The sequence below is a fragment of the Triturus cristatus genome, chromosome 1_2 (genome assembly GCF_964204655.1).
Source record: "Triturus cristatus chromosome 1_2, aTriCri1.1, whole genome shotgun sequence".
In the NCBI taxonomy this organism is placed as follows: Eukaryota; Metazoa; Chordata; class Amphibia; order Caudata; family Salamandridae; genus Triturus; species Triturus cristatus.
Window position 1 is genome coordinate 585384461 of NC_140580.1, and position 25843 is coordinate 585410303.

The 25843-nt window shown below is 47.5% G+C and overlaps 1 protein-coding gene across 1 annotated transcript in view; it reads left to right on the forward strand.

Moving 5' to 3' along the window:
• TAF5 (TATA-box binding protein associated factor 5) overlaps positions 1 to 25843 on the forward strand; it is a 205516-nt gene that overhangs the window by 120283 nt on the left and 59390 nt on the right. Inside the window, exon 8 of the mRNA XM_085606681.1 lies at positions 12260 to 12424. Coding sequence (XP_085462807.1) covers positions 12260 to 12424 — 165 coding nt within the window. The remainder of the gene's footprint in view (positions 1 to 12259; positions 12425 to 25843) is intronic.

Genomic DNA, 25843 nt, shown 5'->3' on the forward strand with positions numbered 1-25843 from the left:
CTGATCTATAGATGTGATGTGAAGCAGTCACCTCGGGCATTGCTTCCAAACCCTCCTAAAGCAGCCAGTTCTCATCCACTCTGTTATTGCTTAGCTAAGTTAGAAGCTCCTCCCATTCTTTTATCCACATTTGCAAGAAGACGTGTATGCATATGAAGAAAGGACTTGTAACATTGTAAATAAAATAATGCAACTTTTAAGGAGCATTGACCAAGTCAAAAGGTCTGGCTTTTTACAGTTGAAAATAAAAATTCAAAATCACACAGTGCATAGAAAATAAAATAAAAACAGAAATAAAAGTAGAGATTGTTCCAAGTAGTCCTGGTACTGAAGTGTGCTTCTTTTTAGGCGGATCTGTGCATGTGATCATGCAACATGCTCCACTGTGCAAGAGTCGATGGGTGAAGTGGGCTCACCCATTGCCCTCTGCTGTATGGAATGGTAAGCAGAAGTCAAATGTGGGTGACAGTTCAACAGACCAATGAATGAAGTGGGCTGACCTAAAGCACCCCTATAAAATACTTTTAGAATTCATGAGTCTGGGAAGATGGCTTAAGGTGGCTCTCTGGCAGATAAATACAGGAATACACCAGGGCGCCTTTTTGTTGAGGTAGACTTAAGCGGTGGGACAGATGGTTAGCCATTAGAGCTGGTAATGGAGAGCTTAAGGCAGTGTTAGGTCCCTCAGACCAGGACACCGGTCTCTTAACCCCTCCCATATTCAAATCATTTCCCCATTCCTGCTTCTGTTTAGTCCTCACTCACTACCTGCGTTTTTTCCCCCTACCTCCCATGCACCCTACCTTCCTCTAATTTTGTCTGCAGGCCTGGATAAGGGGCACAAATTCAAGTGGGGGATGCTGTGCCACATGACTACTGCCATGCCTTCCCTTAATCTTGAACACCATGAAGTGATCGAATTCCAGCAGATACGGTAAGCCTTTCACCGACGTCCTTCCATAGCTCTTGCAGCATTTCCTGCAGATGGCTTCACTAAGCTTTGCAGGGATCAGCTGTCTGGTGAAATGCCACTAAAATAAATGCCAGAGATGGATGGTAGCTGGCAAAGGTTATGCAGTACCAAGGGAGGTAGGGTACACGAAAGCATTGGGTGGGTGGGTACGAGAGTAGACCTCTCAGTTGCTGTCTTGCTTTGTTGACAAAATTCCAGCGTGCAAACTACCAAGCAGCAGGTCTGTTAACGTCGCACTTCCTCAACCGTTTGTTACACATTCACTTTTTTTATACTATTTCCTCCAGTACATAGACTAACGTCTATGACTGATGTAAGTATTATTCTATGAATACTCAAGTCTGCACCTTTCTAACCCATAAAACATTAAATGTTTACTTGGAAAACAGCCTTGCTGTTGACCCGAATACGTCAATGATAGTTACTACTTTCTTTAGAGACAGCATGGCTTTACTAATGCTTATCACGTTTCTAACACAATGCATATTAAGTTTGTAACAAAAGTAGTCCCTCCCCGTGTTTACCTGGCGTGGGGTGTGAGAAAGTGGCTCTGTATATACTGTTCCCAAATAGGTACAGGGTGTACAGAGTCCACAGTCCCCAGAGGTTTGGCAGAGGCTAAAGTTAGATATAACTTTACTCCCTAAAGTGGTAGCTTGTTCGAGCAGTAAGGCAGTATCCGAGGACAGTGTAAAGCATTTGTTGCACACACTCAGTCAGCAAATGGTCTCACACACTCAATAACTAAACTCTAGGCCAATGGTTTATATATAAAAAATATATGCTTGTTTTATTTTAGAACCAACAATAGGTATTAAAATATACTTTCTCAGAATGAGATGCTTTATATAAATACTTTTGCAATATGCAATTGGCTTTTGTAGGAAGTTACAAGTGGTTGCAATAGGCAACACAATTTTAAACCCAATAATGCATTGGGTTCAATGGAAGTTTCAAGTTATTTGCAATAGATTACTTTTAGGAATACTTTTGTGATTCCAGGACTGGATCCCAGATTCAGTCCTGGGACAAAAGTGATAAAAGTCGACTTAGTTACTGTTATGATTTTTAGACAATATTTTGCTATTTTAAAAGTGGACACTTCAAAAATATTTCCTAGAAAACAGTCAATGATTCCCTATGGAAGAAAATTCAAGTTGCAGGTATAGTATGTTCTCGTTACTTTTGTAATCCAGTACTGGGTGCCTAGACTCAGTACTGGGACCTTTATCCAAAACAGGTAAGTAATTACGTTTTCACAATTTATACGATTTTTAAAGCATATTTAAAGTTTGCAGAAATCGACACTTGGAAGAAATTTCACAGAAAAACAGTCAATGGTTTGCTATTGCAGAAAATTGGGTTACTGGTAAGTACGGTTGTGAATATTTTTGAGTCAGTGCTGGGTACCAAGATCCAGCACTGGGAGCTCACCTAATAGCAGGTGAGTATTTTCGTTTTCGTTACTCTGCTGATTTTTGGTGAATATTTTAAGTTTTGAAAAGTCCACACTTAGAAGAAATTTCAGGAAAAACCAGTCAGTTGTTACCCTATGGAGAAAACTGAGTTATCGGCTTTAAGGTAAGTACTCGACTGGCAGAGTTAAGGTTCTGGGCATAGACTCGGGGGGGGGGGGGGGGGGGGGGGTCTCCCAGGGTCCGGTAGGTACAGTTGTTACACCCTCAGCGGCACAGGAGCAGCCGGGTGCAGAGAGTTAGGCCCAATGTTATCCTATTGGAGGCAGGGGGGCCTTGGTTGGTGGCTGCTGACTAGCAGGCCACGCGGCTGTGGGAGCTGGGCTCCTGGTCACTTGCTCAGGGCAAATGGGTAAGTAAATAGGTGTAGAGGTTACACTGCCAGGGCCACTCGGGCGGATGGGTGCAGGGTGCTTTTGAGCATTCGGGCGCGCAATTGATTTCAATGGGAAAGCTCCGGTTTAGAAAGACTGCAAGCTCGGGGACGAAGATTCTTCAGGTACCACCACTACTTCGAGAGCTAAGTTGGGTAGTTGGAGGATAGGTAGGTACCCCAGAGTTGGGCACAGGGGGCCGCGGGGCGCTGGGTGCAGGGGTGCCTTTTGGTGTCGGGAAATCTTACCCTCTGTTGTTCGCGATTGGGGGAGCACCTGGTTCTGAGGCTGCAGGCGTGGTCAGGAGTGTCGAGGGAAGTCCTTGGGTGCCGGACCCGGGGTCACAGTCGCCGTGGCATCGTCCTCGTGGTCTTTGTTCACTCCGGCACAGGCCAGGCTGGGTGGGTGCAGAGTGTGAAGGGTTTGCGATTCCGGGCTGATGCCAGGGATTAGAAGCAGATTTTGAGTAGAGCCTCTACTCATGGGAGTCCCAGGGGCTTAGAGCCAAAAGGTAGCCAGGTCCTCCGGGGTTTGTGAGGTTGCTGGCCACAAGAGATGCCGGGTTGGAGCAGGAGCAGGTTCGAGGGTCGACAGGCCGGTAGGGCTGGGGCCAAAGCAGTTGGTGTCTTCCTCTTCTTAGCAGCTGCAGGGCAGGGCTTCTTTCTTCTTGCTCTTCTTTGTATTTCGGAATCTGGGGAAGGAAGGTTCAGGGTGCCCCTAAATACTGGATTTAGGGGCGTTACAGGTAGGTGAAGGGCAGGGACCAATGGGTCCCTGTCCTGGGGTGGGTACACCCCCTATCCTGCCTCTCTCCTGTGGGAGGGGAGCAGAAGCCTAGTCCTGATTGGGCTGGGCTCCCCACCTTCAAGATGGCGAGAGCCCGGAGATGTGCTTCACCTCTCCTCCCCCACCTGAGGGGTGGGGTTGGCAGGCTGGCACATCCCATGGGGTTTCCGGCCAAGCTTCTCACCAGAGTGGGGGGTTGCAGTGGCCTGGGGAAGCTCACAGAGGCGGCATGCCTTTGAAGATACCCCCTGCCCATCCTGGGGGAGGAGATCTAGCACCTCACCCAGGATGTGCATTGTTGCAGGCCCAGGAGAGCAGGGACTCTCCTACCCTGGGGTCCAGCAACATGTCTGCTGTGTGGCAGCCTAGGCAGCCTCTCAGACCAGACGTGGATTGTAGGTTAGGTTTCAGGGGGCATCTCCAAGATGCCCTCTGGGGTGCTTGGTACATTAAATCCCACACTGGCATCAGTGCAGGTTTAATGTGCTGAGAAGTTTGATACTAAGCTTCTCAGTCTTCAGTGTTGCCATTATGGTGCTGTGGAGTTCGTGTTTGACGATCTCTCAGCACCATGTACTCTTAAATGGCAGCACTGCACTTACAGTGCCCAGGAATGGACCTGGGTACTGTAGGGGCACATGGCTCCTGCTCCCACACCACTGGCATAGGGCACCCAGCTAGAGGGGTGGCTGATGTATGCCAGGGCACTGTAGGTGGTGGGCATGGCACACAGGGATGTGTGCCATGGCGACTCTTTGGTTCGAGGCATGTGGGCTGCTGAATTCATATCTGTGCATAGATCGCCGCCTAGTGTTGGGTCCGGATGTTTGCACGTTGTTGTCCTGGAAGAGTCTTCGAAGTATCCTGGGATAGGTGACTCCTCCCCTGGACTACAGTGCGCATGGGCATCCTCTCCATCCTCAGATTGTTTTTTTCCGCCATTGGGTTCGGATGTGCTATCTTGACTCAAGTTAGGAAAATCTTTTTTCAGGCCAAAAGGCCTTTAGTTCGCGTCGGTACTGTTCTCGATCGGTATCGATAGTATCTTTGTTAGTTTACTAACTTCCAGAACAAACTTTCGCATCTTACCCGACCGTCGATTCGACATCAACGATGGAATCGAGGACACCATTCAAGAGGTGTCCGGTATGCAATGCGAAATATCCCCACGTTGACGTCCATCCGGTGTGCAACAAATGCCTTTCACCGGATCACGACGAATCTACATGCATGGCCTGTGCCAGATTTCGATCCAAGAAGACTGTACGGAATCGACGAGCGGCGAGACTCGAGGCGCAGCAAGCGGCACCGGCCCCGGCCGACATCTTCAACGCCGAGACCGAAGATGTCGAAGAAGTGGAGAACCTACCCTCCAGTCCCGTTTCCGAACATGACTCCGGATCGGAAGACGTCGACGAAACACTCTTTCGCAGAGATGAAGACGACACCGAAGTAGGAGACTACAATGAGGCCTTAGGGGCCGAAGAGAGTAGCTCCGGTGACGAGCAAGGCCTACCCGTTCAGACTGAAGAAAGCCCAGTGCAACAGTCTATGGCTCCGGTCGAGGGATCGCCTTCGGGCCTTACCCAAGACCTATCCCGCAGTTCTTCGGCCCCGCCCTCGGACATTCAGCGGCAGCCATTAATGCCCAAAACGGCTGGTTTCCCTTCTTCAAAACCGAAAGCTGTATTGGTTCAATTGAAACCGAAACCGAAAGTGGCGCTTGTCGGATCGAGGCCCTCCACACCTGCGACGCCAGCAAAACACATCGGCACCGAGCGCACCAAACGAGACTTCGGTACCGAACTCGAAGCGGCCGACGTCGGAGTCGACATAAGGAAGAAGGCCTTCGGTACCACCAAACCTGCTCGGCTCCCGGCACCGACGCAATCGACTCCGACCCCAAAGGTCAAACAGCCTGCTGCGTCTCACACCGCTTCCACGGCGACACCAAAGCCACACTCATCGAAAAAGTCGACGGCCATTCCCGCCCCTCGACTCGATGACCCACCGGCGCCGAAAATCCACGACCGCCTCAACAGAACCGGTCGGTGCAAAAGACTCGAGGGCGCTCCAGACGCGACCCATTGCTGCGCAAAGCACCAAAAAGAAAATGGTCCTCCAGGACACGTCGGGCTCCGAACCAGTTAAAGCTCCAGCAGCCTCTTCGACACCAGCCAACATTACTTTTGGCCTGCCACCATCCACGGCCCCGAAAATGTTCCAAATCAGGACACGGGTGACCCATACCACGATCACGCCTGCCGAACGCTCTGCGGAGACGTCTCCATCGCATCTAATCGACGCCGACACGGGCAGGATGATTATCCACAAACGGAAAATAACTTCGGAGCCGGCTTTGGACTCCTTCAGGATTCCACTTAAAAGAAAGCTGCCTGTGGCTTCAGAACCAGTTCTTTACGAACCTTTCCACTCACCCTACCAGGATCCACAATCCTTCTCTCCCACACACTCCGACACGGATGCGTTGGTGGACTACATGGGTGACCAAGTCCCCTACCCCGGAGACATGGACCCTGACGGCCAACAGGACCCTGATCAAACTTGGGATGACCCTGTGGACCCAGGTGCACCTATAGATGCACAAGACCCGCAACTCTATGGAGCAAAAACATCTCCCACAGAGGACACGGCAGCGTTCAACGCTCTAATTGAACGTGCTGCGGCCAATCATGGGGTGCAACTTCACTCGGACACCGTCGAGGACGACTTTCTTATGGATACTTTTGCATCCTCAGAAAGGAATATAAAAACTCTACCCATGTTGAAGGGTGTCCTCAAACCAGCAAAGGACATCTTCAAGGAACCCACCAGGGCAAGAGTGATAAACCCCAGGATCGACAAAAAATACAGATCAGCGCCTGGGGACCCTACTTACATCAGAGGCCAATTACCTCTGGATTCCATTGTCGTTGCGAATGCTCGCAAGAGGGCACACTCACAAACAGGTGACGCTCCTCCCCCGGACAAAGAGTCCAAGGTGTTAGAGACCTCTGGCAAACGGGTGGCCGCCCAGGCAGCCAACATATGGCGCATTGCCAATACTCAAGCACTCCTCGCTCGCTACGATAGAGCGCACTACGACACATTAGAGCAACTAATCCAACATCTCCCTGACCAATTCAGAGAAGGTGCAGAGATCCTCATCAGGGAGGGACAGCTCCTCACAAACGCATCCATCAAGTGCGCGCTGGATGCCGCAGACACAGCTGCCAGGGCCATAAACACTAGCGTCATGCTGCGACGACATGCCTGGTTACGAATCTCCGGATTCAAACCTGAGGTGCAAAACAACATACTCAACCAGCCTGTCAACCCCGACTATTTATTCGGCCCGGAGGTTGACACCACCCTAGAGAAAATAAAGAAGGACACGGACACTGCAAAGTCCATGGGGGCTCTCCAGACTCAGTCCTTTCGGAGCGGCTCCTTTCGTCGCCCCGGAAATAGAGGAATAGGTAGAGGACAGGGGTCACAGCAAACATACAACAAGGGCAATACACAAACCACCTACGATAAAAACACCCGGGGTGGATATCGTGGCTCCAGTACAAAGGGCAGAGGACGCGGCTACGGCAACACCAGGTCCTCCCCCAAGAACAAGCAGTGACGCCCTCTCCCTTCCTCCCGACCACATAACACCTGTCGGGGGAAGGCTACAAAGGTTCCTGTCCACGTGGAACTCCATCACCACGGACAGGTGGGTCAAAGATATTGTCAAATACGGTTACTGTCTAGAACTAACCTCCACTCCACCCACAATACCTCCAAAAAAACGTCCTATGTCCTCAGAGCACTTAACGCTCTTACAGCAGGAGGTGCAAAGTATGCTTCTAAAAGGCGCAATAGAGGTCGTACCCGTCCACGAGCAAGGTACGGGGGTGTACTCCCTGTACTTTTTAATACCGAAGAAGGACGGGTCACTCAGACCTATATTAGACCTGAGACCCCTAAACAGATACATTCTTTCCGAGCATTTTCACATGCTCACTCTCCAGCAAGTCCTCCCGCTGCTCAAGCAGGGAGAGTTTCTAGCCACACTGGACCTCAAGGATGCGTATTTCCACATACCCATTCACCCATCACACAAAAAATACCTCAGGTTCACTGTTCAAGGGCAGCACTACCAATTCAAAGTCCTTCCCTTCGGCGTGACAACGGCACCAAGGGTGTTTACAAAGTGCCTAGCTACTGTGGCGGCACATCTACGGAGGCAGCACATACACGTCTACCCTTACCTGGACGACTGGCTCGTTCAAGCGAAGTCAGCCCAGCAATGTGCCAGCCACATATCCCGCACCATTCACCTCCTTCACAGTCTGGGGTTCTCACTAAATTACCCAAAATCCCATCTACAGCCCGCACACGTACAACAGTACCTAGGTGCGACTATAGACACTCTGGCGGCCACAGCTCAGCCAAATTTGGTGAGAATCAACAGCATGCAAATGCTGATTTCAAAGTTCAAACCACAACACTCCCTTCCCGCGCGATTGTTCATACAGTTGATAGGCATGATGGCCTCCTGCATCGTCATAGTCCCCCACGCGAGACTACATATGCGCCCGCTTCAGGAGTGCTTAGCACGTCAGTGGAATCAGGCTCAAGGACAGTTGAAGGACCTAGTGTTGGTGAGCGGTCGGGCATACAACTCTCTGCATTGGTGGAATCCACAAAACCTTTGCAAGGGCCGACCGTTCCAAGAGCCTGTCCCACAGATAATACTGACGGCGGACGCGTCTCTCCAGGGATGGGGAGCTCATGTACTCCATTACACAGTGCAGGGACTATGGACACAACAACAAAAGAAGATGCACATCAACCTTCTAGAGCTGATGACTGCCATGTACTACATACAGAAGCAGGGAGGAACACACTCTCCACAGTTGTCTCATCTGGCTCAGAGCATGTGGAAGTGGGCCATTCAAAGGAACATGTTCCTCATGGCAGAACACCTCCCCGGCAAGGACAATCAGATGGCGGATCTGCTCAGCAGACACAGCCACCAGATGCACGAGTGGGAGTTACACCCATCAGTACTCCAACCGTACTTCCAGCAGTGGGGTCATCCAGAGATAGACCTATTCGCGACAAGCGAAAACGCAAAATGCCAAAGCTTTGCCGCCAGGTTCCCACATCCGCAGTCGCAGGGCAATGCGATATGGATGAACTGGTCCGGCAGATTTGCGTACGCTTTTCCCCCAGCACCACTGATACCGCTGGTGGCACGCAAACTGCGTCAACACTCACTGACGCTCGTCCTGGTTGCTCCAACGTGGGCACGCCAGCCGTGGTACACCACCTTTCTCGAACTTTCCGTGGTGCCGCATCAAAGGCTGCGGATCAAACCCGAGCATTTAACGCAGAACCATGGAGAGATTCAGCACCCAGATCCGCAACAGCTGAACCTGGCAATCTGGCTCCTGAAGTCCTAGAGTTTGGCTACCTCAACCTGCCACCTGACTGTATGGACATCATTAAGGAGGCCAGGCGACCCACTACCAGAGCTTGCTATGCAGCCAAATGGAAGAGGTTCGTCATTTATTGCAATAATAATGACATTAACCCGCTAGATGCATCCATCCAAATTATTATTTGTTACCTATTACACCTATACCGATGCAATCTGGCGTACACCTCTATACGTGTCTATTTGACCGCAATATCAGCCTATCTGCAGACCAGGCAGCACCTCTCTCTATTTAGAGTGCCTGCCATCAAAGCATTCTTGGAAGGACTCAAACGAGTCATTCCACCAAGCCACCCACCGGCTCCGATGTGGAACCTCAACTTGGTCCTCACACGCCTGATGGGTCCACCCTTTGAACCTCTACACTCATGCGAGATTCAATTCCTTACCTGGAAAGTAGCTTTCCTAGTAGCGATCACTTCTTTGAGAAGAGTTAGTGAACTCCAGGCACTAACCGTTCAAGAGCCGTTTATACAGGTTCACGCCAACAGGGTCGTACTACGTACCAACCCCAAATTCATGCCAAAGGTGGTATCGCAGTTCCACATGAATCAAACCATTGAACTGCCCGTTTTCTTCCAAAATCCACAAACTGTCGCAGAAAGGGCACTCCATACACTAGATGTCAAAAGGGCCCTCATGTATTATATCGACAGGACCAAACCCTTTAGGAAAACACAACAACTTTTCGTTGCCTTTGCCCCACACCACAAAGGTAACGCTATCTCCAAAGCAGGAATAGCCAGATGGATCGTTAAATGTATTCAAATTTGCTATCAAAAGGCTAAACGCACTTTAACGATTCCCCCACGAGCCCACTCAACATGTAAGTTAGGGGCCTCAATGGCTTTCCTAGGAAACATTCCTTTGCATGACATATGTAGAGCAGCCACCTGGTCCACTACACACACATTTACCAAACACTATTGTGTAGATGTGCAATCAAAACAGCAGGCAGCTGTAGGACAGGCTGTTCTCAAAACTCTTTTTCAGACCGCTGCAGCTGGCACTGGTAGCCGCCGCTAATAAGAGGGCACTGCTATATATTCTATGCACAGATATGAATTCAGCAGCCCACATGCCTCGAACTGAATATGCTACTTACCAGTATGCATCTGTTCTTGGCATGTAGGGCTGCTGACATTCATATCGCCCTCCCTCCTCCCCGGCGCCTGTAGCAGCTGCAGCTCTCAGAATTACTGTAAGCATGGTCATCACTTTCTGTATCTACTCCATCACTGCCACAATGGCGAAAAACAATCTGAGGATGGAGAGGATGCCCATGCGCACTGTAGTCCAGGGGAGGAGTCACCTATCCCAGGATACTTCGAAGACTCTTCCAGGACAACAACGTGCAAACATCCGGACCCAACACTAGGCGGCGATCTATGCACAGATATGAATGTCAGCAGCCCTACATGCCAAGAACAGATGCATACTGGTAAGTAGCATATTCATTTTGTCCTGTAGCCAGACACTCAGCCTGCAAGGGCAGGGTGTGTGTGTTAGGGTACAGGGCCTCTAAGGGTGGCACAATGAGTGCTGCAGCCCTTAGAGGCCTTCCCTGGTCACAAGGCCCTGGGTACCTAGGGTACCATTTACCAGGGGCTGACATGTGGCCAGGGTTTGCCAATTTGGGTTTTAGGTTTTTAGGGAAGGAACATAGGCCCTGGGCACCTGATTGTCAGGAGCCCAAGGCACACTCAGTCAAAGTACATTCAGCAATTCAGCAAAAAGTGGGGGCATACCATGCAAGAAAGATGGCACTTTCTCACATGGGGTTCTCATGGAAACTGTGTTGTGTATATATTTGGGGAATTGCTGCAATGTTACATTGTTGGCATGTTTGCTATACATGTCTTTCTCATGTAAAATTATATTAGACATTTAAATAAAGTTTTTTTACAAATGTGTTTCAGACTTTATATTAACCAGACCTTTTTCTTTCAAATCTCGTTCGGCTCAAGTTGAATATGATTGAATGTTTTTCCAGATCTTCGTTATTTTAAGGAACCATGGAAATTTGTTAGCGTATTCAGTTTTAGATCATAGATATGGGGCATCCCTCATCAGGACTAGAGATTGTTATATGTGTCATATAAAATTATCTGAAAACTAATCTTGCACAGGCAGAATTCCAGCACTGCCTGTGATGTGGAGAGCTTCTAAAACAGCTCTGTGTGCCAACAGTACATCCCAAGAAATCTGCCTATGGGCAATGTGGAAAGCTTGCACTGCCGGAAGCTTCACTGTGGAGAAGCAAATGACGGAGCAGGGACGCAATTGGGCAAATGTGTTTGGTTGTGGATGATGCCTCACCAGCTTGCCGTTCAAGTAAAACTGATATGATACTCTTTGAATATTATATAAATCAATAAAAGATCAAATGCAGGAGAAGGAAACACTGCTTAAATTTAGTGACGGTTATCCATCATATTATCTTTCTTTTCTAGATTTACATGCATCCTTCACTCCTTCCCAGTGAGACACTTAAGCATACAAGAGAACACTTTACTTGCTGTACGAATGTAACATACCTTCTAGTTGTGTGTATTAATGCTCACCTCATTGACAAGTAAAGAGACCAAGTAATGGACAAGCTTACATTTGTGATATTACTTGTTTAATTATGTTCAGATATACTGTGAATATTTCAGAAGCAACGATCTGAAGGATTTCAGCACCGTAGAATAGTAGTTGCAGGTAAGTAGCATTTACATTGTGCCATCTTCTGAGAAGGGTGGGTACATTTAACACCCAAGAATGTTTCCAAATCCTTCCAGTACTCTAGCACTGATGATTCGAAACTGGAGAATGTTGAACAAAAGGACTCACCATGGAAAGGCTACATTAGAATGTTTTGCTTCATCACTGATAAATTGTAAATTATGTGTTTGAAAATCTTCTCTGCAAAACAAAATTGTTTTAAAACTTAGACATTTTCTTTAAACTTATAAGCACAACACACTGCAAACAAAATGAGCTGTTATAGAAGATGCTTTCTCCTAAAATACTTTGTTCACAATGATCTTCATGCAGCTATTCATAGATGCCTGCACAGTTTATATTGAGATTCGAATCAGCATATGTATGGCATCCTGCTTATATGTTATTTCTTACTGAACTATGATCATATATTTTTCCTTTATTCTCTTATTAGAAATTACTTGCTGTCGAGTTCAGAAGATGGTACAATCAGATTGTGGAGCCTGCAGACTTTCACATGCTTGGTGGGCTACAAAGGTCACAATTATCCTGTGTGGGATACACAGTTCTCACCCTTCGGCTACTACTTCATATCTGGAGGCCATGACCGGGTTGCTCGGTGAGAGTCGCATTAGTTGCTTGTTTTTCTGGTACAGTCCAGTACTTGTCCTTATGTCCAGTGTGTATCCTTACTTTATTAACCTTTTACATTCATTTTTATGAGGTAATTCCATTGAATGTCTGCTCTTTTGAACCCTGCCCCAAAAGGCTGTTTTTTAACCATAAAGTATGCTGAAAGTGGTGGATGGAATACTTGTATTAATCTCAACCAATGGTAACTACCCGGATACCCGCATCCCAATCCTTCATTCTTTGCACACCATGCATTGTCCGTTTGGACCCAGCTAAATGCAAGTCAGTCTTGACCCTGATCCAATGGGAACAGTGTAGCCTGAATTGCCAAGCTAGAACATCCCTGAATCGGAATGCAAGGAAACCAGGACCGGTTTCACCCTTGTTATGGGCTCATCTGCCAAGTATAGCTTGGTTCCAGTGATGTAGTGTGCATGGGTCCCACTTAGGGCGACACACTAAAGTATACTAAAAGTAATAATAGAATGCTTGAATTAATCTCAACCACTGGTAATTGCTCTGGGCTTCTGTGTCTAAGTGGGTTTCTGTTGCAGTATTCCCTGCTGTCCAGGTTCCTTGTACCAGTGTTCTTAAAAATGTACCACGATTGTCACTTCAGACCCCCCTGTAAGTTGCTATTAAATTGTACCCTGGTACCTAGGGCATTGGGACTGAAAAGTGTCCCCTAGGGACCCCTCACCAAGGGCATGCAAACTGGTACTGTAGCGTGAAGTTGACATGGCACACTGCCTGTGTGCCATGTTCAGCAGCACTGCCCAATGTATAGGTAGGTCACCCATCTAGCAGGTCTTACAAGCCCCAAGGCAGGGTGCACTATATCTCCTGTGTGGGCATATCTGCATGAGAAGATATGCCCCTACAATATTAAAGTCTATTCTTAAAAATGTAAGTGCTGGGGAAGCCATAAAGAGTACATGGGCTGGAAACTCAACAACTCGAGTTACCCTGCACCATGATGGCGTTTCCGAACCCGGGAGTGTTTGTTACCAAACCACTCCTCTAATACACCCACACTGATGCCAGTGTCTTATTTATTGAAACATGCACTCAGAGGGCACCTCGGAGGTGCCCCCTGAAAACCTACCAGCCCAGGTGTGGTCATTGACTGGCTTTTGGCAGCCTGCCACTACCAGACATGTTTCTGGGCCCCTGAGTCGAGAGCCTCTGCTCTCTGAGGCTAAAAACAAAGCACATCCTGGGTGTAGGTGTCGGACCTCCTCGCCCAGGATGGGCACAGTGTTCAAGAGGAAAGCTGCAGATGACTGCCACCTTTGTAAAGCAAATCCAGCCTCTGCTGCTAGCAGCAAATGGCCGCCTCTGGTTTAAACCACCACTTTTGGTGGAAGGACCGGCAGGAAAACTTAGGAAGAATAGGAGCTGTTTCCCCCCACACCCCCTTCTCCAACTCCACCCCTCGGGTGCTGGAGGTGAAGTAAAGCACACTTCCATGCCTACCATCTTGAAGATGGTGGGCATTATCCAGTCAGGGCTAGGGCTATGCCCCCTCCCACAGGAGGGTGGTATAATTGTCCCTGACTGTTACTACCCAGTAACATCCCTAAATCTAGAATTTAGGTGGCTCCCCGACCCTGAAATCTGATCTTCACGACCTAAGAAGAGCCAGACACTACAGCAACAGAGAAGACTGTAGTACCTACTGACTTGGCCCCAGCCCTACCGGCCTGTTTGCAGCCATCGACAAGCCTGCGCCAAAAGACGACCGGTCCTGCAGCCCAGTGACCTCCAAATCCTTGAAGACTGCCTGCCTTCGACAAAGATCAAGATATCCTGTGGACAGTGGACCTTTCAAGAAGAAACGAGTTCCGCTCTAAGGAACCGCAAAACCACCTCCAGACCCACCTCTGCACCCGATGGCCACGGTCTGAGTCCAAATAGCCCAACGGTTCTGCAAAGGTTCCCCAGTGCTTCTGAGCCAGAGTCCACCATGGGCTGACCCCTGCCAGACTCTAAATTGACGCCTGCAGCCTGAATCCGAAGACTTCTCTTGACCACGACTTGCCCGGTAAGCTGTTCCCGCGAGTTTGACCAATGGTGTCCCTATGTCCCCTAGCATCAGAACTTACCTGGCCAGCGCCTGCAGCCTCTTTCCAAAATGATCTCCCTCATTGAGTTGCATTGGGCGCCCGATGTTGTGGTGCCATTCTGCCCTCGGCCGCCCCTGAGGGTCTAAGTTTGGTGCTGCCTTGTGGCCCCCCCATGCTTACCTTAGCTCGAGGAGATCTACCCCTGACTCCGCTTTACTCACCTGTGATCAGCACATCTTCAATCGCCCCATTCTCCATTGGTTAACATTGAGGACCTGACCCCGAATTCGACCGCTGTACCTGGCTGCCCCTGTACCGGTGGTGGTGCATTCATGGTATCAATTTGAAATTGCCTGGTGTTGACCTGAAACCCCGATGTTTGAATCAGTAAGAAGTATACTTACCTGAATAACTGCATTCTTGTTAACATTGCACAGCCTTAAAATTGCACTAGGTGTCAACTTTGTAAAGTGTATAGTATTTTTCCTGAAAAATGTGCTTACCTTTTTGTCTTAAAATAAATCTAGAAGGAAGCTTATTTTCCTAAAATTGGTGTGGGCTTCCTTTTTGAGTCGTGTGTCATTCAATAGTCACTGTGTGCATAACAAATGTCTTCCACTCCTCTGTGTTGGGCCTAAGGCTGCTCGCACACACTACCACAAATAGAGCACTTTGGGTTTACATTGAGCCCTGTGCACCTCTGCAGGCATTTGTGGACTAGGTGCACTTTATAACCATTTAGTGGTATACCATATACATAGCCAGCTTCCTACAGCCGCATCACAATCCATTGTTCTTTTTCACACCCTGTCACCTCAACTTGGACCCAGCTATACGCAAACCAGTCTTGACCCTGCTCCAATGGGAACAGTCCTGACCGAACTGCCAAGCCAGGTCCTCCCTGAACTGGAACACAAGCAACGTAGGACCTGCTTCGCCCTTGTTATGACCTCCTTAGTCGGGTATAGTTTGGTTCCAGTGACACAGTTAGTAACGCAGAGGCAAAAAGTAAGGATTACTGTGACTCCTTTGCCATTTTTTTCCAGGAGAAAGAAGTGACTATCTTTAATAAGTTCACAACTATTTGTTCTGGTTGCTCTAATTATGATCAGTATCAAGAGGTGGCTTGTGCAAGCCCAAGTTTTAGGCAATTTGAGGCTCCCTTGGTCGAGCATTTAGTTAATGACAATCAAAATATTAAATCTGGATCTCCACAGGATCCCTGTCCCCCTAAAATAATACACTTGGCATCGAAAGGAGTATCACTATACATGTCAAAAATCTATTCTGTTACGTTTAAGACTGGGATCTTTCCCTCTGTGGAAGTTGGCTTCGGTGCTCCCACTGTTAAAAAGAAAACCCAACCTTAATGTGATGGACTTCAACAGCCACTGCCCAATATCTCTGCTTCTCTACCCAGCGAAGCTGGTGGAGAAGGTAAATAATGTGCAACCCGCTTCATACATAGATGAGAATCATCTCCCCGACAACGCTCAGTTTGGCTTTAGACCAGGCCAAAATACGGAATCCGTGTTTATTGCGGCAACCTAGGAATTTAGAGTGACATTGGATGGAGGAGGAAGTGCCGCCCTCATCCTGTTACACCTGTCAGCAGCTTTTGATAGTCAACCATGGGCTCTTGGTTGACCATATGTGCAGTCTCGTGATAAATGGACCAACACTTACCCTTCTGCAGTCTTTCCTCTGTAATTGGCAACAAGCAGTCTCTCGGACGCTTTTACTTCGGATCCCTATTCTCTGCCTTGTGGAGTTCTGCAGGGCTCATCACTGAGCCCTTCGTAGTGCGATTTGTATGTGAATCTTTTGGCCATGCTTCTCCAATCATTTGGGTTATCATTAGAATCATATGCTGATGATACCCAAATTGTGGTCTCTCTTTCAAAGAATGATGTCCACTCTGGAGATGATATTCAGGAATTCCTTCTATGTAGTCTTCAAGGCGGCCTGTATTGGTACTTTCTCGAACCCCCATTATTCGCAGGTTGTTGCGCCAGGAGTGCACCTCTAAATATTTGCTCAGATAACCTCCAATATTTTTTCTATGTCGCGGCATTTGTCCACTGTCGCATGTGACTAGTCCTCGACAGTAGAAATGCGCTGCTCCGCGGTATCTAGGCGCGCTCCCTGCTTGCCCAACTTGGCAGCCATACTGTCCATCCTAAGTGTGAGGGTGTCTATTTTTCCATATATGCCCTGTAGACTCTGCTGCACTGCCAGCAGAGTAGACTTCAATGACCGTGTACTCTATTGCCCCACCTCTAGCTCAGTATCTGAGTGCTCCACTGTAGGCCGCAAGGAGCGGCGAGACTCAAAGAACAGCTTGGGCTGTTTATCGGACTTGCCCATTTTCCCGGTTCCAGTGCAGCCACCTGACAACTGTTGTAATGGGCGCCCCACACAGCTGTCAGCAGCCAGTGACGTCTCTGCTTATTCCCACACCAAGATCTCGATGCCCACACGTGGACACTCCACCAACAGAGTCCAGGAGTGACAGTACGCGTGGACCTGCTATAATGTAGACACGTGGTTTCCCATGCGTAAGTGGCGCCTCCAAGGGAGTTAGGTTTCCCATCAACTCGACCCAGGCCTCCGGTTACTATTGAACCTCTCCACAGGCCCAAGCCACGCTTACTGGAGCCCGCAGAAGGGGAGGCACACGCTGTCTTCTGTGCGCTCCGGGTGTCCCGCAGTAGATTATGCTCCTTACTTGCCACCAGATACTAAAGAGAACTTCCCTGCGCCATGCAGGTTCGCCCCACGCTCTGTATGCTTTCCTCCTTGCAGCCGATCCACAGCGTGTGCCTCAGCAATCGTGGATCACAGCTGGCACCCGACTCCTGTTTACACTCTTTGCTGTGCCCGCCACTGCCGCTCCTCCACCAGTACCGGCTCCGCGGGGCTCCAACTCTCAAATCACTCTGATCGGGTCACACGCTTGTGCCTTTCGAGAGCGCTCCCCGGCTACACGTCCCACATCCATAGGCAGGCTACAGATCTTCCGCCCACCATTCCTGGGCCGGGTCGGCGGCAGCAGGGGACAGGAACCGCTGACTTCGCCTCCAGCGGGGCCAGGACCTCATCTCATGCCGCCATTTGTTTTTGTGTTGCAGGCCGCAGTCCAACACGCCTTGATCACTGGGACATCCGCAAGCCGCTATCGTCAGCAGCTCAAAGTGGCAGCATTTACTGTCCCCTATCTTCTGCCACATATCATCATCGTTTTTAATTCCGACTGGCAGAGCAGCACTATTGTGCAATAAATCAAATAGGGTTAGGCACTATAGAGGGATCTGATTTTTACCAGTGTTAAGGACCCACAAGACTTCGAGACATTACTTGTATGTCTTCTACTACTGGTATTATATCCAGAAAATTGTGGTCCTATTCCCCTCAGACGTTAGAGACAACAGCAGCCCTCCAACAACCAACACCGTCACAAAGAAAAGTCAAAAAGTACTTCCAGACAAGTGAGGGTGAAAAAGGTGAGTGGGCCCCTCACGTACGCACCACCAGGGAGGCTGCTAGCCGGTTCTCGCTAGTATGGAAACGTGGGCATACTAGCGAGAACCGGCTAGCAGCCTCCCTGGTGGTGCGTACGTGAGGGGCCCACTCACCTTTTTCACCCTCACTTGTCTGGAAGTACTTTTTGACTTTTCTTTGTGACGGTGTTGGTTGTTGGACGGCTGCTGTTGTCTCTAACGTCTGAGGGGAATAGGACCACAATTTTCTGGATATAATACCAGTAGTAGAAGACATACAAGTGATGTCTCGAAGTCTTGTGGGTCCTTAACACTGGTAAAAATCAGATCCCTCTATAGTGCCTAACCCTATTTGATTTATTGATTATTGAGTGGAGGGCGGTTTGGCACTTACCCTTTACAGCTCCTTATTGGATTGCAGCACTATTGTGCGACAATCTTGCCGCGGGCTCTCTAGCGCACCCCAAGGCCAGGTTTCTTAAATGCCCTGTTTCAGAAACAGGAAATGTAGGTGGGCAAAAGGCCCTTTCTAGATCACCCCTAATTCTATCATTCTGTGATCCATGTCACTGACTCAGATCTTGACAGTGGGCCAATGCTGATTTAGTCTTCACTCAAATTATCAATGTGCTGCTTCTCAAGCTACAGCCCGCATACCCCACTCTGACTGCAGATAGGGTGGCGAGGCTGAGTGTGTCGCTGAGGCACAGGGCGATTTTCTTTGCTTTCCCTCTGCCTGATATGGTGGCTTGGGGCTGCAGGCTTATCGGGAGTGGCTCGGCCCCACCCTTTCCTCTGGCAGGGGAGAGCGGCGTGGACAGATACTCACAACTAGCAGCTTAGCAGTTCTTACTTGCCCCCCCCCCCCTGTTGAAGGTCACTGCGTCTGGGCTTGGCTGCACCTAGTTGTCTGCATTCCTAGAGCCCCCGTTGGACTAAACCTCTCCTTAAGGACTTGCTGGAGACAGAATTTCACCCTCTGCAACAGCATCAGGCGATCTGTAAACCTGGTTGCAGGCTGGAAATTCCTGAGACTGCTTGTGCCCCTACTTCCTGGCTCACGCCAGACATAGGTCAAACGGGTCTCCCATACAACAAGCTCACTCGATGCCACTTGGATCAAGCCCCCATCCTAGGACTGTGTACTGGTAGCCGCTGGGGACCTCTGAGTATATGGGTGCATGGAGGAGTGCATTTGGGCAACATTGAGGAATGGCGGTTGAGCTGATTCCCTGAGACACTCAACCCGCATCCCCAGCTGGGGAGAAGCAATTCCCGCAGATGGCCTCCAGGCAGCATTCGCAGGAGGGGTCGGATTTCCCCGCATCAGCCAATAAATTGAGCAGAATTTTGGCAACCATTGCTGAGTTCCGAGAGGCTCCTGAGGCCAGATTTGACCCCTTCACTAATGATCTGATGATCCTCTGGGGAAATCACCATACACTGTCCGGAAAGGTCGCCACAAATACGCAAGCTATCACTGAACAAACCCAAACTATTATGGACAGACTACGCGTTGTCGAAGGTAAACTGGAACATTGGATAAAACAGTACATGGCCCCTACAACACACTCACCTTATTTTGTGATTGAACGTGCTCACAGAGTGCCCACCTGGAGCACTGCCCAGACCCCTAGTGGTGAGACTCTTGAATTATTGCGACTGAGATGCGGTCGTGGTAGCAGTCTGCAACAAGGGCTCTGTACGATCCGAGATGATGAGGGTGATCTTAAATATGCACTGTTCCCTGCAAAACAGCGGATCTTAAATGCCCACCATACTCCTTTTTTTCACAGCCCAAGGAAGACTGAGACTGGGTGGAAATGTTCAGCAAGTGGGGTGCTAGCCGTTCACCATCACATTCTTCATCAGCGCCAGAGATGGCACTAATACCTACCACAGTTTGACTGCTGCGCCGCAGGCACGTAAAGCGTTTAACAACCTCCCGCACAATGCTGGCGGGAGCAGCACAGCGCTGTTGCTACTGCAGCCTCTCTCCAGGGTCTCTAGGCAACTTTGCACCTACTCACCTCGGATTCGAAAGCTTTGGGGATGACAGGCTGTAGGAGGGGGTCTGGCTTCGATACACCCAGTCCCCTGAAGTTCATGGCCCATTCCATTGAAGATTTGGCTTAGCGGTCCTTCTAGTTTTTCCTTGTGCCAATTCACTTTCATTATATATTTGCCTCCATGGGGTTCCGCTTCTCAGTTCATTCTTTCCTCTGCAGGTTGGTCCCCATAGCTGAACCCAGGGTAATGACTCCCTTTACTTTGTGATTGCTTGAGGATTATGCTGTCCTTATAACTTAGTCATATCGACCTGTCTGCTGACCCAGAGGCTCCCTGACGCTGTTGACACGTCCCACTACTCAGTCCTTCGGCATACCCGCTGGGCAATTGCAATAGTTTTTGTTCTCCTTCCTTATCCCTTCCCCCTGTTAGTAAGTTTTGGTTTTCCTTTCTTTTGTTTGTGTTCCCCTTTAAGGTTTTCTGTCCTATGGATGCTGGTTGCATCCATTTGTGGTTGGGTTGATGCTCTCCTGGATCTACATTTCCCCTTATTTGCCATGTGCTCCCATCACCATAGGGACTTAAGCGTCTCCTGGATTGTCAGTCCATTGTCGGATGCATGCTTATACCCTCCTTTTCTGTATCCTGACAGTTGACATCTATAACTTAATTACATGGAATATCAGGAGCATGAATTCAATGCGTAAACGTTATAAAGTGCATGCAGCCTTGCTCCGTTTAAATGTACATATTGCCTTTCTTCAAGAGATTCACCTGGCAGCTGCAGAGGTGCCTAAACTACAGTCCAGATGGCAAGGGCAAGTATTTGATACAAGCTACTGAGTCTTTGGCTGAGGGATGGCGATATGAGTAAGAGCTGAGACACGGCTCAGAATAGAGGAAATTCACATTGAAACAGGCTGCTGATTTGCATTAGTAGGAGGAACATTTAATGGTTTTCCACTAAACCCTGGAGTTGTTTATGCATTTCGTCCACTTGTCCTTTTGGTCCAGCATAACGTCCTTAATGATTGAGTGGCCGGATGCACCCTGGATTGTCAGTGGGGATTTTAACACGATCATTGATGCCTCCCTCGATTGGTTCGATGCCTCTGTTCTCTCAATCCCGCTATATTGCTGAATACTGCGCATCTACGACAATGACTTGTTTACTGGTCCCTTGATGACACCTGGCAAATAAAATACCCATCACACCATGAATTCTTGTTTAATTCCCCAGTCCATAAATTAAATTCTTGACTGGACAGATTTGTCTTCTCAACACTCATATACACTGTAGTGTCATCCATAAATTACCGCCCTTGTATCTTCTTGGATCAAAACTAGTTAGTTATGGCATTAGCATGGGGATGTCCACCCTCTCCAATTCCTACGTGGCGTCTCTTGGTTATGATGCTAAAGACCTAGTCTTTCAACAGAACTGCTCGATCACATAGACTCCTCCTTTTGGGACAATGCTGGATTATCATCCTCCCATCTGATTTGAATCTGAGGCTTTCAAAGTTGTCACAAGAGGACTCTGCATTAATACCACATATGTGGTACGCAGAGTCCCTAGGAGATTTTCTAAGTCTCTCTGTTACGGGCCGAACAGGCAGTAGCTGCCGACGTGGAATGCTTGGATGCTCTTAGCGCTGTACCTACTGACTTCTATGACGAACCAGAATTGCTTTGCTGCCACAATTACACTGCTCATGCTGCTAGAACTCATTATGAAGGCGGCAAATCAAACCGCTTATTGGCTCTGTTGATCTCTCCTCCTAGCCGTGAGCTCAACCCACTAAATATTAACCTCCCCTCTAGAATTGATGCCCTTACCCAACAATCCAATATTGCTTTCCATGACTACTATAGGACACTATATGCTCCCCCACCATTGTTCTTACTCAATGAGTTTCAGCACTTTATATCAGAGGCTCCTCTTCCCAGCATACCCCCTGCCTGACACTGAGGAGACACTGAATGCACCAATCACTGACTAGATTGGCTCCTGTCTGAAGGAGTTGCCTCGTGGGAAGGTGCCAGGCACTGATGGTTTGCCGGTTGAGTTCTATGTTCAAGCTCTGGCACCCACGATGCAATCTCTATTTGTGGACATCTACCTATATCCTTGAGCACTTATCTCCACACTGTTGAAACTCAACAAAGACCCAAAAGAGCTTGGATTGTATTGCCCACATTTTATCTCTAATCGAGATTATAGAATTCTTGCTAAGATTGTGGCCACATGCTGGTATTGCCTAACCTAATATACAACGACCAAGCGGGTTTCATTCCTGGTCGCAGCACGTCTCTAAATCTCTGCCACCTGTGGTATGTAAAGGATTAGTCTGGGACTTAGCATCCTAATGTGGTGTGCATTGCTCTTAACCTGAAGAGTATTCAGCTGTATCCATTGGGACTACGTACACAGGGTGTTGCAACAGTTTGAGATAGGGCCTCATTGGCGTAGGTGGACAAAATATTGCACTCTGCTCCTACTGCCAAGGTAAAAAAACAGGTATGTGTATCTCCGCTTCAATGGCACGTACACAAGGGCACCAGACAGGGTTTCCCCCGTTCCCACTTTTATTCCCCATGGCAATAGAGCCTCTGTCTGCACGATTGCACGTACACTAAACCACATGGGGGGGATACCGGTAAAGAATAGGGCCCTCATAACCTATATGTTAGTGATGCATCTGTTGACTTATCTATTATAATTCACATCTTTTCAGACTTTGCATCCATTTTGGGTTTCCAAGTGAACTGACCTAAATCTTGCATCTTCCTGTTGCCTCAAACTTGCCACGTTCCTCTTCAGACAATGGCTGAGTGAAATGACCACATTTCAGTACCTCGGGATCAACATATATCATTCTCCCACGGATCTTCTTGACGGTAATTTGGGCAAAGCCTTGATGGCTCTTCACTTTCAAATGACCTTCTGGGGGTCTTTATCTCATTCATACATGGATTGGTTCTGGTCTTGTTAGATTGGCCTTTCCTGCAGGTCCACACTCAAAAAGCAGCATGGTGTGGTAATACAGAACATGGCCAATCACTATGTGGCTTTAGTCTGATGCCACAATGATTGGTCATGTGTCTGTCCCTTACATGTGACGCAACACTCAGCACCAGTGTGTGATGGCATTGTACATGAGGGGAGAACAGATGGATCGCTTTTCCATGTCGTATTCCCAGCCAAAGAACAAGTCCTGCCTAAGGAAGCAGTTCAGGCCTATTCTCCTGTAAAAGGTTGCAGTCGGCAGAGATTTTACTTTAGTTCAGTACCTCATACTGGTGAAATAATAATAAACTTAATCGGGCTACCTGGTTTTCATTGCTTCAGTGGACCTGACAGGGTGTCTTCAGACATTCCCTCACCCCTTTATATACATAGCATAGCTTTTTTCCAGTACCAGGTTTAACTTCAGAGTAGAATTTGTGTGCATTAATATGCAGTTGAGATAATGTGTGCTTTGCACTTCCTTCCACATAATGACTATACAGCGGGCCCTGGTAAAAAAGACTGGCATGCTAGAATGATGAGGTTGTAATACAGAGTATACTCTAGTTTACCTACCTGCTTTCATTCGGCTCTTCTCCCCTGCATGGTTACATCCAGCAGAGCCAACTTGTGCTGCAGCCTGTTTGTATTTGAATACAGCATTTGCTGTAGGTGTGTTATTAGTGAGCGCTGTGAATAACATCTTATTATATAGCACTACCCTCTAACCTCTGAAATTGAAAATGTTGGATATCCTGATTTGTGGTGTGCAAGCTGCACATGTCTACAGCAGGTGCATTAAGCAATGTGCTGTCTCGATGTTTGTATGGTGCCACTCTCCTTGTTCTACCAATCTGGATTCTTTTTTATTTATTGATATAAAAACATCAGTTATCGAGCAGTTCTCTTCCTCATAGTGCCCTTTTCATGTTCTGAAAGTCTGGACTACCCTAAAACTAAGTAGCTATTGTAGGTACTGGACGTAGCCACGGGACAAGCATTTATATGCTATGGAATATTCCCTCTCTTTCATTTATGGCTTTCTTTCAATGTTGTATTTCAAAACAGTGCATGCATTTGTGTGTGAAGTGGGGGAGCATGGAGTGGGGACAAAGACACCAGAGTGACAGAAAGGATATACTGACATACATGAATAGTATGTTACAGACTGAAGTGCTTGTGAGTGCGAATGTGGAGAAAACTACAGTGATTGGTTGCCTCACTGGTAGTGGGTAGAGCTAGTGGTAAATTGTTCTTTTCAGTGGGTCCTAGGTCTTAATTAGTTTTAAGGAAGAGGAGAAAAGATGAGCTATGGAGGCGAGAATGGAGAAGGAAATGAGAATGAATCAAGAGGAGCAACAAAAATGTTGGGTAGAGAAGAGCGAGGGGGAAGGAGGAAGAAGCATTAAGACTGAGGGATGAAGGAGTGAGCAATGTAAAGGAGAGATTAACTGTAGGAATTGTTATGGTTGGGAATAGAGGATTGAGTGCCAAAGATAGGTTTAGATAGCAAAAAGCAGATGAGAGAGGGGAAAGAAGGTGAGGAAAAGGTCACAAGGTTAAAAAATGTGTTTATAATTCATTGGAGGGTACAACTCTTCCCAGCTCTCCTTGAAGTTGTGCTTTCTCGCTGCACTCACTCCTTGAAATTTGGGGATAGTATGGCAAAATGTGCCAGAGCTGCCTTTTGTCCCGTCACCAAGTGTAGTTCAGGACTGACTGCAGTGTGTGCAAGCATAGTTAGTTTCACTTTTAGTGCTGTGGGTCACACATGGGCCCCAGGATGGGAGAAACAGACCTGATTCACATCATGAGAATTTAAGTGATGTGCCATCGGGGACTGCTTGTGTTCTTCGTATTGTTGTTTTTTAAATAATTTTTATTAAGAGAATGAACACAGAGTTAAAACGTTACTTAACTCAGAGGATATAATGCAGGAGATACACAGAAGGTAATACAATCTATTTGAAACAGGAATAATAAAAAAAAGTACATAGTGCAACTATTATAATAAAACACAATAATATAAGAGAAAAGTAATGAGGAAAAAAAATCCTAACATCGTAATAAAATGTGTTCTAGAAGAAAAAAGAAAAGAGTATGTTATATGTATTTTTTTTATAGAAAAGAGAGAGGAAAGTAAAGGGAGAAGAGGAGAAAAATGAGGAGAGAGAAAAGAAGGAAAAATGAAATGGATTAAAAATGGGTATTGTAGGAAAGATGAGTGTGAAGACAGAAATGTAGTAAAAGGTAGCCATAATAAATCCGACTTAATCTTTGGATGAATAGAAGAGTGAGAGACAGAAGCAATTCTATGTTCATCAGAAATTAAATTCCACCAAAGTAAAAAGGATCATTTAGAATGGTCTTTCCAACATGTTAATATAACTTTAAAAGCAACAGCAGTAAAAAGGTCAAATAAAATAGTTTTTGACTGGAGTTGGTCAAAATCACTGGATGAAGTACCTAAAAATATATTGTGAATAGCGAATGGAACATCACAAGAAAAACTCAAAGCACATTTTGACCATATAGCTTTCCAAAGGTCATAAACCTTGGGACAATAGTAAAATAGATGTATCAATGTTCCTTCAGAAGAAAGGCAGGACCAACACAAAGGTGATATAGAATGATCAATTTTGTGTAAAAAGGGGGGAGTAATTACAACTCTGTTATAAATAAAATATAATGATTGTGTAATGTTGGCAGCTTTAGAAGTTTTGAAAATCTTTTGCTACAATCGATCCCATTGAGGAACAGAAAACAGTTGAGAGAAATCCTGTTCCCAAGCTAATTCAATAGGAGAGTTACTCCGAGTG